This window comes from Cordyceps militaris, assembly GCF_000225605.1.
Source record: "Cordyceps militaris CM01 unplaced genomic scaffold CCM_S00005, whole genome shotgun sequence".
NCBI lineage: Eukaryota > Fungi > Ascomycota > Sordariomycetes > Hypocreales > Cordycipitaceae > Cordyceps > Cordyceps militaris.
In genome coordinates this window covers 2,603,154-2,619,035 of record NW_006271973.1, presented here as the reverse complement: position 1 = coordinate 2,619,035, position 15,882 = coordinate 2,603,154, and the positions used below count along the sequence as shown (strand labels likewise).

Genomic DNA, 15,882 nt, shown 5'->3' with positions numbered 1-15,882 from the left:
CATCCGAAGCACACGCCATATGCACGTTTTAGGGCACACAAACATTCCAGGCAGCAGAATGAACATGATTTTAACTAGGTAAAAGATATAGTACTTATGGGTTGGGTCGCAAGCTTCAGTTGGGCTCTCAAGCACTGCCAGGCGGCTGGGGTCGTCACTTGCAGCAAATGTGGCAAAACATCTCTAGCACTTCAGAGCAAGGCCATAATAATTCATTACGTCATGGAGATATGATGTTGGCGCGAGGCTGGCTGGTTGGCTTTTCAGAACAGAGCTGGACAGCAGCAATGTGATGGATATTGGAAGAAGATTAATATTTGGACTCACGACCTCTGGGATGATGTAATACTGGTTGTCCTTGGATCTCTGTACTGCAAAGCCTTCGGTGCTTAATTCTTCCGAGCGAAGGCTGCGCCGACGAAATATCCAAAGAAGCATCCACAAATTACATGCTAGAGAAAACGACATTCATATTGAAAGTGGATAGAACGCATTCGTCGTTTATACTTCTGTCATCAGCACACGGGGAGGATTGGGGGTTGGATTTATGGGTGCATCGGCGCGGGCACGGGACGTTTGCAGACTATTACATTGCTATTTTGTCCTGCGCATCAGCTGAGATTCGTTGGCAAGAACCTTGAGCACTTTGGTGCAAGGAAAGCTTGCGGCTGCCTTAATCACTTGTCGATATCCTCGGGAAAAAAGTGCCCTTTGTTTCGTGGCTGGGCTGTGCAGCAAGCACCCTTGGTGGCCAAGAGAGGCTGGGCTGCTCCCTCTTCTCTCCGCGTAGATCAAAGTCTTGCCAAAAGCTTGGCCAAGTTCTCGCCGCTTCAGTGACCTTGGTGATATGAATGATATCCCAACAAAACTGTAAACAGTCAAGATGTCCAACTAGTTCCTTGGTATTGTAACTAGAGCTGTGCAGGTATTACCGCCCCGGCCAAGACGCCGCCCAGCCGCGGCGACTTAATCTGCCCAGAGCTCATTAAGTATTCTTGGACTGGTAGGTCGTCACGCTTGCTGCTTTTGAGATGTAGCACCATGAGCCGCTGCCACGAATTTCGCGCTGATAATGTTGATTTAGCATTCATAATTAGCCCGAGTTTGAACGCGATTATCGACTACTCGTCGAGGCGTACACAGTACAGGGAGCGTGACATGACCAAACCCGGCAGTTCAGGAGTGTCAATATTCGTACTGTAATACTAACTAGCTGTAAACACGAAATGGTCATGACGCATCGCACTTTGGAAAGCGGCTACCAATTCCGAGCTAGTATTAGATCTAGTATCAGATGAAGCCGTCGACCGAGTCAAGCAAAGACGACGCTGTTGGAAGGCAGGTAACACCGACAGCCCGTTGGCGATCCGACATGGCGTTTGAGAAGGGATGGTGCGAGTTTTCCGTATCAAACTTTGGATCAGCGATTTTAGATCGGCATTCTTTTCTCATATGCTTAAACACGGCCGAAGGCACATACGGTGTCCGGTTTCATCGGTCTGAGAGTCGATGGGGCATGCAACCGGGTCCTGTTGCACTGCCTCGATTAACTGACCAAGGACAATGCCAGGTTTGCCTGGTAGGGCAGCTTGTAGGTAGTTACAAACAATAATTCTCCGCAAAAACTGAGAATTGCAGCCAGCACAAACGCGTAATCTGCCAACGCTGGGCACGCCACAGTGGGCGGTGCCAAGATTGGCCGAACATATGTACGGAGTACATACCGTAGTTACTTTAGTTATTATGGACAAGCCACAACCAGTCAACAATAACTGGTAGTTACGCCGTACAGCGCAAGATCTGGTGGCATGACATGCACCCCTTTTTCTCCTCCCCCCAGTCACAAGTTACCGTACCTTGCATGGGTGGGTCAAGATGTCGAGGCTCGGCGGCAACTGGTTGCTTTAAACATTTATTTAGCCAAGATCGACTGAAAAGCAATGCCTTGCTTGGCGGCGGGTACATTTCGACTTTGCAATGGTTCGCACGTATCTAATATCATCGACATCGGCTAGACCGGGGTTCTGTTCCTGGCTAGAGGATGAGGTTCGTGATTGGACCTTTTGGTGGTATGGGAGGCGGAGGGATTCAGGGAATGCCAAGTGGGCACAGTGTGCTTTTACAGGGGGAAACGGCGGATGCTATAGCGGGTTACAGAGGGTTACAGCAGCCCAGTTGCAGTCACAGGTGCCCGGCATACAGCGGGCTCCAGGGGCTTCTCGGCGCAATCACCCACTGTGGGACAACAGCCCCCCTGTCCACTGTTCAAGCTTCTCATTCCTCTGCCTTGCCCATCCTCGCCCCTGTTCGACACCGTCTTTTGGCCATCATACCTAATAATGCAATAACCAAACTACCAAGTTACCTCGATATTAGCTTAGTAGCCACCCTTCTGCGGCGCTACCGTCTGGGCCGAGTCTGGGCTGGCTCTTGGTGTTGCAGACTCGAGCAGACCCTGGCCACCAGCGTAGCCTTGGCCAGGCTTGGCCCCGTCCCGTCACTGGTCCTCCATTTGCTGATATTTGTATCCATACTCCGTACTCCGTACTATACATTCAATCCTTTTTGTTCTCCTTCTTCATTATCGTCTTTCTGTCTCTCCCTCGCTTTCTCTTGCTCTATTTTCGGGGTTGGCTTCCTCACTTTCAATTCGGCCGTTTCTTACACTCATTTACACAGACACCACGTTACAAATTTCCTACTCTTTTTTCCCTATTTCTTTCTACTTTTTTCCGAACCGAATCTTGTTGACCAATAGCTATTGCATCTACCCCAAATATCGAAAGCCATGAAGTCCGCGGTTTCTCTCCTCGCCCTCGCTGGCGCGGCCGCTGCTGCCGACCTGCCCGCCATCGTCGCCAAGGTGAGACGAACACCGCTACCAACACATGCCTCAACCGCAATGCTAAACATTCTTTCGTCTCTAGGGCTCCAAATTCTTCTATCCCAATGGCACCCAGTTCTTCATGAAGGGTATTGCTTACCAGCGTGACATTGGTGCTGCCGGTGCCAAGTCCGACCCGACCGCCAAGTACATGGACCCTCTCGCCGACAAGGACGCCTGCAAGCGCGATGTTCCCTACCTCCAGGACCTCAACATCAACATTATCCGCACATACGCCATCGACCCCAAGGAGGACCACTCATACTGCATGGGTCTTCTTCAGGATGCCGGCATCTACGTCGTCTCCGATCTCTCTGAGCCTGCCACCTCTATCAACCGCGACGACCCTCAGTGGAACACTGAGCTCTTTGACCGCTACAAGGCTGTTGTCGACGAGTTGAGCAAGTACCCCAACGTTGTGGGCTTCTTTGCCGGTAACGAAGTCAGCAACTCTGCCAACAACACCGGCGCGTCCGCCTTTGTCAAGGCCGCCGTTCGCGACACCAAGAAGTACATCAAGGACAACCAAAAGCGCTGGATCGGTGTCGGCTATGCCGCCAACGATGACAAGGACATCCGCAAGGAGATTGCCGACTACTTCAACTGCGGAAAGGCCGAGGAGTCCATTGACTTTTGGGGCTACAACATCTACTCCTGGTGCGGCACGAGCTCCATGCAGCTGTCGGGCTACGATCAGCAGGTCAAGTTCTTCCAGGATTTCAGCGTTCCCGTCTTCCTTGCCGAGTACGGCTGCAACCTGCCCAACGGCGCCAAGGGCCGCAAGTGGGAGGAAACTGCGGCTCTCTACAGTGACGACATGACTGGCGTCTTCAGCGGCGGTCTCGTTTACATGTACTTCCAGGAGGAGAACGACTATGGTATGTTGAGTACACGAGTAACGACCGGAGTCTAGCTAACCCCAAATTCCAGGTGTTGTCGAGGTCAAAGGCAGCTCTATTGAGAAGCAGGATGATTACGACGGCTTGAAGAAGGCTCACGCGGCTGCCGACCCCAAGGGCATTACCATGGACAAGTACACCCCCTCCGGCAAGTCTGCTCAGTGCCCCGACGTCAGCAAGGCCTGGATGGCTGCTGCTCAGCTTCCCCCCACCCCCGACAAGGATCTCTGCAAGTGCATGAGCGACTCTCTCGAGTGTGTTGTTGCCGACAACCTCGACGTAAAGAGCTATGGCGATCTCTTTGGCAGCGTCTGCGGTGCCAGCCCCAAGATCTGTGCTGGCATCAATGCTGTCACAAAGCTCGGCAACTACGGTGCCTACAGCATGTGCTCTCCCAAGGAGAAGCTTTCTTTCGTTCTCGATGCTTACTACCAGGCCAATGGCAAGACCTCTGATGCTTGCGGCTGGAAGGGTGCCAAGATTCAGAAAGGCACTACCGCGTCCAACTGCCAGAAGAGCCTCAGCGATGCTAAGGCGCAGAACAGCGCCATCGCTACTGCTACCAGCAACGTTTCCGCCCCCAAGGCGACCGGCGGCAGCAGCAGCGGCAACGGCAAGGAGAACTTTGGGGTTCGCACTGCTCCCTCAGGCGTCCTCGCCGCTGGCGTAGTAGCCATGGCTGCCCTCCTTACTCTGTAAAGACTGGAGTTAGAATAGTAAGCTTAAACTGGGTTGTATTGCGGGGGATTTTATATTATATTCATTTTGATGCCGCCAGAGGCTTTTATGTATATCAAGCATTTTGTGTTTGGTGTTTTATGGATACCTAGCTACAAAAGGGGTGAACTCGACGGCATCATTTTACGGTTCGGATCTGCTTCGTTGCTTTTGTAAGTGCAAGTTGCCTGACACAGGCTAGCAGGTCGCCGCTGCGCTGCACATAACTTTTTAGACAAAAAGTCTCCTGTCAATTAATTCATTTAATCCCATTTTTTGTTGACTTTTTTGGCGCTCAATATGTGCACTGTTGTTGCCACATTGACCGCAGCGGTCGGTGTTGGCTGAGTCAGCCAGGCTGTTGTTACACGTGACCCATCCGCAGCTGTCGCGGTCGCTGGCGCCTGATGGCAACACAGCTTGCTTGCTCCCCCGTCATCCATGCGCTTCTCATCTCCCACCATCGCAGCGAATTGCATCAACACGACCCCGATTGATTCGCAGCATAATCGAAACCTTCTCTTACGCCATTCTAGATCTAGTTGGTCATTTTTGCAGGCTCCTTGAGCTTGACAAGTCAAGATGGTGAGCTCTTTCAACCGGTTGCCCTGCCAGGTAACGTTTCGCTGACCGATCTCGCAGGGCCAAGGTCAATCTGGCATGGGAGGCGGAGGCGGAGAGGGACGAGAGGATAAGGACAAGAAGGTACGGACACTTTGGAGAACGATTATTTGGATGCATTGGGCCGGCCCCGATTAACCACCGCAACAGAAGGATAAGCCCAAGTACGAGCCGCCCCCAAGGCCTACAACCCGCGTTGGCCGCAAGAAGCGTAAGCAGGGCGGCACCAGCGCCGCCGCCAAGCTGCCTGCCGTCTTCCCCACGAGCCGATGCAAGCTGCGCTTGCTCCGCATGCAGCGCATTCACGACCACCTGCTGCTCGAGGAGGAGTACGTCGAGAACCAGGAACGGTTGCGCAAGGCCAAGTCTGCCAAGGAGGGTCAGGCTACTTCATCTGAGGCCGACGCTGACCGAAACGCCGACGAACGCAGCCGGGTTGACGACATGAGAGGCAGCCCGATGGGCGTAGGCACGCTGGAGGAGCTGATTGATGACGATCACGCCATTGTCAGTAGCACAACCGGGCCTGAATACTATGTCAGCATCATGAGCTTTGTCGACAAAGACCTCTTAGAGCCTGGCGCCAGCGTCCTCCTTCACCATAAAAGTGTCAGCATCGTTGGCGTTCTTACTGACGACGCGGACCCTCTTGTCACCGTCATGAAGCTTGATAAGGCGCCGACAGAGTCGTACGCCGATATTGGTGGTCTCGAGCAGCAGATCCAGGAGGTGCGAGAGTCTGTCGAGCTGCCACTACTGCATCCTGAGCTGTACGAGGAGATGGGTATCAAGCCACCCAAGGGTGTCATTCTCTACGGTGCGCCTGGTACTGGCAAAACACTGTTGGCCAAGGCTGTGGCAAACCAAACATCAGCCACATTTCTCCGCATTGTGGGGAGTGAGTTGATTCAGAAATATCTTGGTGACGGCCCTCGGCTTGTTCGACAATTATTCCAGGTAAGAAGCTTGGTACATTGAATATTGGTAGAGGCTAACTCGTTCAGGTGGCCGGAGAAAACGCACCCTCTATTGTGTTTATTGACGAGATTGATGCGATTGGTACGAAGCGATATGACTCTACATCGGGCGGTGAGCGTGAAGTGCAGCGAACCATGCTGGAGCTGCTCAACCAACTCGACGGCTTTGACGACCGCGGCGACGTCAAGGTTATCATGGCGACCAACAAGATCGAAACGCTGGACCCGGCGCTGATCCGGCCCGGACGTATCGATCGCAAGATCCTGTTTGAGAACCCTGATACCAACACGAAGCGCAAGATCTTCACACTGCATACGTCCAAGATGAGCCTGAGCGACGACGTGGACCTGGAGGAGTTCATCTCGCAAAAAGACGACCTGTCTGGCGCCGACATCAAGGCTATTTGCTCCGAGGCGGGTATGATGGCACTGCGCGAGCGCCGCATGCGCGTGCAAATGGGCGACTTCCGCACGGCCAGGGAGCGTGTGCTCAAGACAAAGCAGGAGGGCGAGCCCGAGGGTCTGTACTTGTAATTAGGAGTGTGTGACTAGTGTGACAGGGGCGGAAGACTCTTGCGGCAGATGATAAATAGACATGTTGTAAATGGCACTGAACGTATGACGTGAAACGCTCAACATGGTGCGCACATGAATTATATTAAGTTTACGAGCTAATTCGCCAATCTGGGTATATGTATATATCGTTCAACCATGCATTCATCCATCACCCCCGATTTTCGTTCACTGTAGAGCGAGCCATGACATTATTAAACTCCCGCCCGCACATGCCAATACCTCTAAGCATCTCTGTCCACCGCTGCATTAGTGTCCTGCCCATTGCCGTTGGCCGACTTCTTCTCCGGTCGAGTCTGGGGTACAGGCGGCGGCTGTCTGAGCTGCTGCTGCTGCCGCAGCCCCTTCATCTCGGCTCCGGCCGGATAACGACCAGCATCCCACTTAACAACGGCGCCGTACATGGCGCGCACCACGATGAAGCTGCCGACGACCCAGGCCCAGACGACCAGGGCGAGCACCGAGGTGACGGCGAGCGTGGGGACGAGTACCAAAACGCCGAGGGCGAGCCAAAACAGGGCAAAGAGGATGCCGCCGCCGACGGCCATGCTGGCGACGCACACAGAAAAGACGGCGAAGAGGAGGATGGGTAGCGCGGAAAAGAAGAGGAGCGCAACGGCGGCGGACTAAGCGTTTTTTTGGTTGTTAGCGAGGACGAGGCCAAGAGGACGGCGGGAAATGAATAGAAAGAGAGCCAAGACAGAAAAAAAAGGCAGAGGCAGAGGTACCGGGGAGAGAAAACGTACAAAAATTAGAGGCCGGGTAGACGCCAGCGCGTACGAGGCGTCGTAGACTCGCAACCGCGTCTCGGGCTCGACGACGCGGTCGAGGGACCGCTGGGCGTACTGGTACGCGCCGGCGGCGTGCTGCCGCACACTAGTCGTGAGGGACGGCGGAGTCGACATGGTCTTTTGATTTCTTCTTTTTTCTGAGGCTATGCAGAAACTGGGGCGATGGCAGTGGCGGCGTTGATGATGATGCCGAGGTTCTGATGGTGGCGTGATAAACGGGACGGGACTGGGGGCGGTTTACCAATCGGCTCGCAATGGGGATTGAGAGGTTGCAGGTGTTGAATTGTTTGCTCACCCCAGCTACTTCACGTCTATGCTTTTTGCCCGTTTTTTTCAGGGGAGATGTGAGGTTGATGATGATGCGAAGATGGGTTGGATGTTGGATGGGAAAGACGGCAGGGAGGAGGTTGGTATGAGGCAAGCCCTTTTGTGCAATGCAACTGCCACAGGGGGCTGAGCCAAACAGCAACCCCCAAAAAGCAGAGATCGATCTCAGATAAAAATTCTAAAGATATAATATAATAGCCATGGTTGATAACTTTGTACCACATAGAATTGAATGAATGCTGCTTTTGCCTGACATCTTTGCCCTCTCCATCTAGAACGTCTTTTGCTCGAGTGACTGGGAAATACTGGAACTAATAGCCATCGCTTCAATTCATACGTTGATGCAGCCATCTACTGAGACATTCTAATATCAGAGCTGAATATCCCTGACATTGTCTCCTTTGAGTATCCCAAATATAGCAATGAAATTTGCTACTGCGGCCGGACCGCTTGACAAAGATTCGTCGCACCCGTCTGAATACCATCCACGTCGCGTCCCTGTACCTTACCACAGACTACCCAGGTACCCGCGTTCCGTATGACATTGCTGCCGCAATACCCGCGCGGCCAGAAGAGCACGTATCGACTTTGATCCGCGTGCTTGCCCGGGACGAGCAAGTTGACGAAGGCTGCTATTTGAACAACAAGAATTGATCAAATAACAACAGGCTAAACCTAATTAGGTATTTATAGGTCGTAGTGGATATCAACGCTAACTAGCGCAACGCTAGTCACTACCTAATTTGAGAGCAGGACTCCAACAACCACTGTTAATACTAGCAGCTTAATCTCGTGATGGCCTCTTCTAGTGTTTTGTTTTCCCGCCTTAATAGCTCCCTCAACAGCGCCGCAAGGTAGGCACTAGGCAGCCTCTTAGGCAGCGATGCAGAGATCAACGATTCCGACGATTAACGATATAGACGATATAGGCGATACGGGCGATACGGGCGATACGGGCGATACGGGCGATATAATAGATATTATTATTATAAATTTAGGGGCTAGAATAACGCCTTAATAAGTTAATAATCAACGCCGCTAGTAGTGTTAATTATTAACTATTAATTCTAGTTACTAGCTTTATTATAGTGAATTTATTAATTCTAGCTATTATAGTAGCCTTAAGAGATATAATTAATACTTATTAAGAATTGACGCTAGTACTATCCCCTATAAAACTTGGTAGAGTGGCTATGTGGGTTATACTAATTAGGTTTAGCTTGTTATCATTTAATCAATTCTTATTGTCAAAATAGCAGCCTTCCAAGTTGACGGGCCACATGGCCAGCCACACGCCAATTAAGGAAACAGAAAGCGCCCTCCGCCCGGAATCCCCGTCCCGCCGCACTCCCGGAATCCCCGTCCCGCCGCACTCCCGCAGCACGCGCGCCGCCTCGTGGCCGCGGCGGCAGGGCGGCTTGCGTCATGGTTTGATTGCTTGCGCCGACAAGTCGCAGTCGGCAGCAAGAGAGCGACAGGTGTGGACCACAAGAAAGGGGTCCAAGAGATGAATTAATGAGGATGACGGGAATTCGAGGGTGAGGTGGCGTATATTTCGTGTCGGCTAGCGTGCGCCCTGGTAGGAAGACGGTCATGTAATTGGAAGCCGGCACGGGCAGGCTGTGGCTACAAGGACGCTTTTCAGGCACTTTGGGACTTACTTGAACAACTGCACAACACTGTGTTCCATTGTACATCTCTAGATGGCGTCTATTTTTACATTCGTCTCTTGTTTCTCGCGCGTCAACTACACTACTCTTCATCTCCACCTATGCCAGCTTGATGCGCCAGTCGCTGCCAATCTTGGCCCCGACGCGGCCCACGACAGCATACGCCGCCTGGCTCTTGGTCGCCGGACGGTAGCTGACCTGTACCGTCCAAGTCTTGCCCTCGGATTCAATCCCCACCTCCTTCGTGTTCCACGCGTCCGTGGCGCCCACAATGATAATCTTGTCGACGTGCACCCGGCTCTGCGCCTTCAGCCACGCGCCCGCCTTGGCAGACTTTGCGCTTCGGCCCTCAGCATCAACCGAGCTTACACCGTCCTTTTCAAGGCTAAACTTGCGGTGGATATACTGGCCCTTTTCGTGTTCAAATGTGTCGCCGTCGTCGGCATACAGTTCGCCTTCGGCAGTGCCATCCTTGGAGACAGAAACGACCAACGTGTAGTCGTCATACTTCATCGCCAGGGCGGATCGCCGGGGAACATCGCGGCGTGCAAACACATGACCACCACGCATCAGCATCGGAATCTGGTCAATGGCAGCGGCGATCGTGACGCGCTTGCCCTTTTGTGTGTTAACCACATCATACGTCGTGTAGTCATAATAGACCTCGTTGTCCGGAATCCAAATATCAGTCGAGAACTTGTTTTCTTCCACGATAGGCTTCACAAGGATGCCCGTCGAGCCGACAAACAGCTGATCGTCAATAGCAAAGCCGCCCTCTTCCGAAGGATGAGTCCAGTACATTGGGCGAACAATAGGGCTGCCGTCACGGTTTGCCTGGAAAAAGGCCGTGTACCAAGAGGGAAGCAGAGCATATCGCAGTCTCAGGGCCTGGGTCAAGATGCCGGTGTAGGGCTCTCCAAGTAGGTATGGCTCACGACGACGAGAGTCAATGTGAGCATGTCCACGGTAAAATGGATAAAAGGCACCAGCCTGGTACCAGCGGGCCATCAGATCCTTCGAAGGATTTCCAAAGAAGCCACCCACATCAGCACCAGCAAAGGGGAACCCAGAAATCCCTTGGTTAAGAACCATCGGAATTGAGGCGGCAAGGTGCTCCCAGTTAGCCTGGTTGTCACCAGTCCACATAGCTCCGAGACGCTGGGAGCCAGAGTAGAATGAGCGAGTGAGTACAAAGGGACGGCGCAGTTCACCCTTCTTGCGCGTCTTGAGAGCCTCAAATGTTGCATTGTGAAATGTAAGACCGTTGAGGTTGTGGACATCACGGTGCTCCCACTGGTCGAAGTGGATATTGTCCTTGGGCATGGTGGTCTCGGGGCCGTTGAACACGGACGGCTCGTTCATGTCGTTCCAGATAAAGGTATTCTCCGCGGTGCCAGGGAAGTTGTCGTACTTGTACAGCGACTTCCACCATTCAATAGCCTTGGGGTTGAAGCAGTCGATCCAATTGGATGATCCAGGCCAGCACCATCCCTCGTAGGCCTTGCCCTCTTTGTTGTTAACAGCCAAATCCTGAGAGCTGAGTTGATCATAGACGGGGTACCCCTCCAACTTCTTAATATGCGGATCGATAATAATGACAAGCTGTCTAGAGTGGTCGTCCAGCTGCTTGCCCATTCCAGTGGGGTCAGTGAACGAATGAGGATCCCAGGTAAAGTACTTTCTGTCATCAAGGTACTCAATGTCCAGCCAAATGACGTCGTAAGGGATCTTGAACTTGTCCATCTTGCGGTCCACGTCCTTGACATCGTCGTCAGAGATGTAGTTCCATCGGCACTGGTGGTAGCCAATGGCAAACTCCTGAGGCATGGCAGAATAGCCAGTCAGCTCGCCGTAGGTTCGGGTAAGATCCTGGGGAGTCGGGCCAAGAAAGACAAAGACGTCAAGCAAGCCACTCTCGGAAATCCAGTGCGTCTCGGTGTTGGTCTTGCCACTCTTGCCGAGCGTCAGAGGGTTCGTAGCAGCTTTGGACTTGACAATGTCAACCCAAGTCTCAGCAGCATTCAACCAAAAGACACCGACAGTGGAGTCCTTCTTGTGGGCTTGCATGAAGGGAATGGATCCGTAAAGTGTCATGGGGCTGTCCAAGATGTACTCGAACACATCAGAGTTGTACAGTCGATAAGGTTCGTCATGGTTGCCGTTTCCGCCACGAGTCTGCTTCAGTGAAAGAGAGCCAGTGTGCTCGGGAATACCAAAGACATGATCGTATCCGAGGAATGAAATGTCAAGGGCAATGCTCTCAGGACCACGGGGCTTGGAGTCGGTGTTGCCTCCAAAGGTCTCCTCCCACCAGGTCGATTCGTCCTCACCCTGCGTGTCTTCCTGGCCCTCTTCCTTGTCAATCTTAGGACGCCAGTGCTCCATGTTGAGAAGTCCACGATCATTGAAACGGATATGAGATGTGCCGTCGCGTCGGAAATCAATCTCAAGAGGCGAGTACCTGATGGCGGCTTCCAGATTACCGTCCTTGCCGTACTGGATGTTGGTTTGGGTGTCGTCTTGGTGAGATACCTTGGCATCTTTGTCGAGGGCCAGGCCACCAACAAGAACCCATTTCTCGGCTTCGTTGTATCTTTCCTTTCGAATTTTGCTGTCGTGACGCAGCTCAATGTCTTGCTTCTGTCGTCGTTCTTCGTCGACCGTGACGCGGGCGTTGCCAGACTTGAGGAACGAAACGGTAATCGGCAGATTAACGGTGTCGCCCTTGGCGTTGACTGTCTTTTGAACGACAGCATGGAATTGGCCGTCTTTGAAGGATACGGATGCAGGTTGAATTTGGTACGGCGATTGCCATCGTGAGCTTTCGGCGGTGGCTTTGTCGGCATATGCTCGGTTACGTTTGCAGAAGCCTGACTGATCGCATTTCTTGAAATCGTGTTCCTTGACGGATACTGCTGTTATGTTAGTAGACACGTGGCCATCTCGATAAAATATTGACTTGCCTCCAGGTATCACAAGGCACATGAAGATGCCCAATGCGATGAGCAGAGTCGTCCATGGCGAACGCAGCCCCATTGTGACGAGCTCGCGTCAACGGGTGGCGGGCTACGACAAAGGAGTGGAAGCAATTGAATTCAAGTATGAAGCATCTGCAGACGAAGCACAAATCTGCAGCCCTGCCAGCCCGAACTGGATATATAGAGACAAGATGATGCTGGTTACAGACTGGAACACTAGACCCCTCGCACTGTGACAGCTGTCCCTCCAGGAGGAGTGAGAGCTCCCTAACTAGGACTAGCGCGACGGTCAACCATGAGAAGGCACGGCATCTCAAAACTTTCAAACACAGACCAAAATGTCACCAGGTTGGCAAATAAAGGGATTGGCATAAAATACCGTCTAATTGCTTCCTTTACGTCAGTGAAAGCTGGAAACTCCTCAAGTCTTAACTGCTGACAGTCTGCGTGTCGTTCTGCTTGCGCAGCATCCAGCACACCCAATTCTCTTCTTAATTCCCCCTTGGGCCAGGAAAAGCGGTCACCATCTTCTCTGTCATTTTCAGAAACAAAGGAGCAATGGGTTCGATCAAGAAATTTGTTGCAAATACCATGGCTAACGTCAAGGCCACCCAGTTGCCAGTGTCTTGAAGCACATTCTCGTTCACAGTGACTGGCATTGATGACAGAAATATACCCCAAATATTGAACGCGACCATGTTGGTGAACAGCCTGCTTGCATTGGCCACTGTCTGGTAGCGCTTGCAGAGGAGAATGCTTTGCTTGAGTACCACCACAGCGCTGTACGCCACGACCGTGTTGAAGGTAAAGGACTGCGACCAAAAGGAGAAGCAGACATAGGCAAACACGATGATATCGAAAACGACCAGCATGAACTTTGGCATTCGTGGCTCCACGTGATCATTCACTGTCTTTTCCAGCATCTCTTCATCCGACAGAGCCGTTGCAGACCAAAGGTAGTCCTGGTAGACGTTCACAATGCCTTCCATGTCATCCTTCAGGAGGCCAATGAGTTGCTCGGCCCCGCGTCCAACATGAAAGCAGCGTGTAAATCGGATATATCTTTCCACCCGCACTCTAATAGGAACATCCTGCCAAGACTGCGCAGTAGCTCCAAATCTTGATTGCTGCTCGATGTGTGCCTCGAGCGGGACAAGCTCGTGATGGACAGCTTTGTCGACCAAGGCCCAGTATAGCCCCCTATTCTGGCTCTTTCGCCGCTGGCGATTCATCTGATGGCGCGTCAAAAGTCGTACAATGTAGTTGCGGACGGCCGGTGAGAACTGAACAGCCATTTGCCATGCAATGGTCAAGACCAGGATCATTGTGCGGAACCAAGGCTCTTTGTAAATGGCGCGTACAGCCGGGAAGATGGCAGCTAATGCATAGGCAGTGCTTCCCACCAAGCCACCCAAGAGTCTTTCAAGGCTCCAGTTGAAGAGCAGCCATAGCGTGTGGTAAGGAAACGTCCAAAGAAAGAAGAGCTGAACCAAAGTCATGATTCTGCTGCCAATCGAGCGTTGATTGTAAGATCGTTCGTCTAGAAACCCGGCCGCAACGTTTGGGTAGACGGAGCAAAACATGAGAAACAGGAAGAAAATCTTGACACCGATTCGCTCTGTGCGGCTCACGCCGTCAGCAAATCCGCATCGCCAAATTCGAAATGTCTTGTTGACCGCAGCCTTGTGTCGCAGTAAAGCTTCGAGGCCTGGTGAGGGATGGTAATTTTCGTCGCTCAGTAATTGCAGCTTATCTTCCATATGTTTCGCATTGGCAGCCGCCAGCATAAGCCGAATATTTTCTGGAACGTGCGGCCAGGCTTCCTCGGGCTCTCGCTCCCATAGGTGCTTCTGATTCTCTTCTTTCTCTCTAGTTATCTCTGTCGCATCTCTTCGCGGTGGAATTCGCAGCCGGATAAGTTGCCGTATCTCCTCCTCCTCGACAGGTAGTTGTTCGGCGGCAATGTCTGCGAAGACACTACCCAGGACCGTTTGTGTGCATATCCCTCCGAGCGGTGTCTTCCATATAGCTGCATAAGATTCATCTTCAGGCATGTTTCTGTTTCTGTATGGAACCGACCATTTCCACAAGAAAAACGCGGCGTTTCTGAGGCCACTCCCCGCGCGTCGAATGACACAGCCCACGGAGAGTGACTTTATAGTGCTGATAGTATCCATCGCAGGATATTCGGCTTCATTCATCAAGATTAAACATCCGAATCGAGAAAAGGAAACGAAATTGTCGGCGCAAGGCCTACACTCACAATTGGCAAGTGCCCTGGAAGCCTGAGTTGGCCGGTTTCGGCGAAGGTGCTATGGAGACATACTGCATCCACGATTACACAACGGCTATTCAAGACAAACATCTCTAGTATTTTGTGCTGGTTATCAGTGTAGCATCCATTTACTGACGCGTTAGACTAACACGGAAGTCCGGGTTTGGGTGGCTCATCTTTGAAGCCTACCCGCCCCTCGGAGTCAGCCAATTGGATGGACTGGGTGGTATTGGACCTGCTAAGGTGTTACTTCCCATGTAACTGTCGAGAAGCAAGTCGCGATCGAATGAATTCTGACTGCAGCTTTTTCTAATAAGCTTAACACGAGTGCGACATGGCCAAGCCTTTCCAAGCTTTACAGTTTGTGGGAGGGCGTAGAAAACAGACCTCGTTCTCTCGCCGCGTCACCGCATGCCGTACAACCCGATTGCCAAAATCAGTGATCTCATCACGGCTAGTATTGTGATTCGATTAATGGGTCTCACAAAAAGTATCTACGAAAAGGCTACCGAACGACGACTGGTGGGAACGGCGCCAGGCCTTGGCGCCCTGGTGGCCATCCGAGACATGCCTGACGCAGATACCAGAAATCGGGATTGTGCATAGCCAAGCGTGCATCTTATCAAGCTTAATTGTTTCCTGATATCGCGCGGGGGGGGAGCAAACTTTGCTGTATAGCAAACGAGCTCCAGCTTGTTGCTCCCCGCAGGGCCACAGACCATCTGGTGTCTGTATCAAACAGCGCCGGGACACAATTCATATTGAGACTTTAGTTCAATTTAGCTTGAAATGTATACTAAAAATACTACATCACCGGCACATGCTTATTCAATACTCTAGTTCGCCACGTGCCGTGTCTCAGAAGGCTCCCCGCCCAACGGTGCAAGGTAAGCCATGCAATGTGGCGTCTCTGACCATGCCCCCAAGCGACATCTGCATTGTGAGGCAAGTTTCAATTGTCCCAGACAGTTATGCTTTCGTCCTCCCACATCAGTGCCCCGTTCCGCAAAGCTCTCATCTGTGCTCTCGTGGACGGCAGTAGCGTCTCACCAAAATAATCAGCAGGCCAAGCAAGCCACGCTTCCGCGGTCGGAATCTTGTGGTGGCAAACGTTGCCAGAGTTCGATCTAGCTAGTAAATGAGATTCCCAAAGAAAAAAGAACTTAGACC

General features: G+C 52.1%; 4 protein-coding genes across 4 annotated transcripts; 2 read left to right on the top strand and 2 right to left on the bottom strand.

Moving 5' to 3' along the window:
• Nucleotides 1-1,977: 1,977 nt before the first annotated feature.
• On the top strand, nt 1,978-4,482 carry CCM_07131 (EPD1, essential for pseudohyphal development protein 1; the record flags this gene model as incomplete). Its single annotated transcript, XM_006672269.1, has 5 exons — nt 1,978-2,111; nt 2,158-2,503; nt 2,759-2,863; nt 2,928-3,762; nt 3,815-4,482. 5 exons carry the CDS (start codon nt 1,978-1,980, stop codon nt 4,480-4,482), a joined length of 2,088 nt encoding a protein of 695 aa, XP_006672332.1.
• A 318-nt stretch (nt 4,483-4,800) lies between these two features.
• CCM_07130 (proteasome regulatory particle subunit Rpt2) lies at nt 4,801-6,632 on the top strand (the record flags this gene model as incomplete). Its single annotated transcript, XM_006672268.1, has 4 exons — nt 4,801-4,833; nt 5,143-5,205; nt 5,272-6,078; nt 6,126-6,632. The coding sequence occupies 4 exons, from the start codon at nt 4,801-4,803 to the stop codon at nt 6,630-6,632; spliced, it is 1,410 nt and encodes a 469-aa protein (XP_006672331.1).
• Nucleotides 6,633-6,895: 263 nt separating this feature from the next.
• Nucleotides 6,896-7,576, bottom strand: CCM_07129 (uncharacterized protein; the record flags this gene model as incomplete). The annotated part of the gene is made up of 2 exons (XM_006672267.1): nt 6,896-7,297; nt 7,418-7,576. The coding sequence occupies 2 exons, from the start codon at nt 7,574-7,576 to the stop codon at nt 6,896-6,898; spliced, it is 561 nt and encodes a 186-aa protein (XP_006672330.1).
• A 1,982-nt stretch (nt 7,577-9,558) lies between these two features.
• Nucleotides 9,559-12,495, bottom strand: CCM_07128 (alpha glucosidase II; the record flags this gene model as incomplete). The annotated part of the gene is made up of 1 exon (XM_006672266.1): nt 9,559-12,495. One exon carries the CDS (start codon nt 12,493-12,495, stop codon nt 9,559-9,561), a length of 2,937 nt encoding a protein of 978 aa, XP_006672329.1.
• Nucleotides 12,496-15,882: the final 3,387 nt, after the last annotated feature.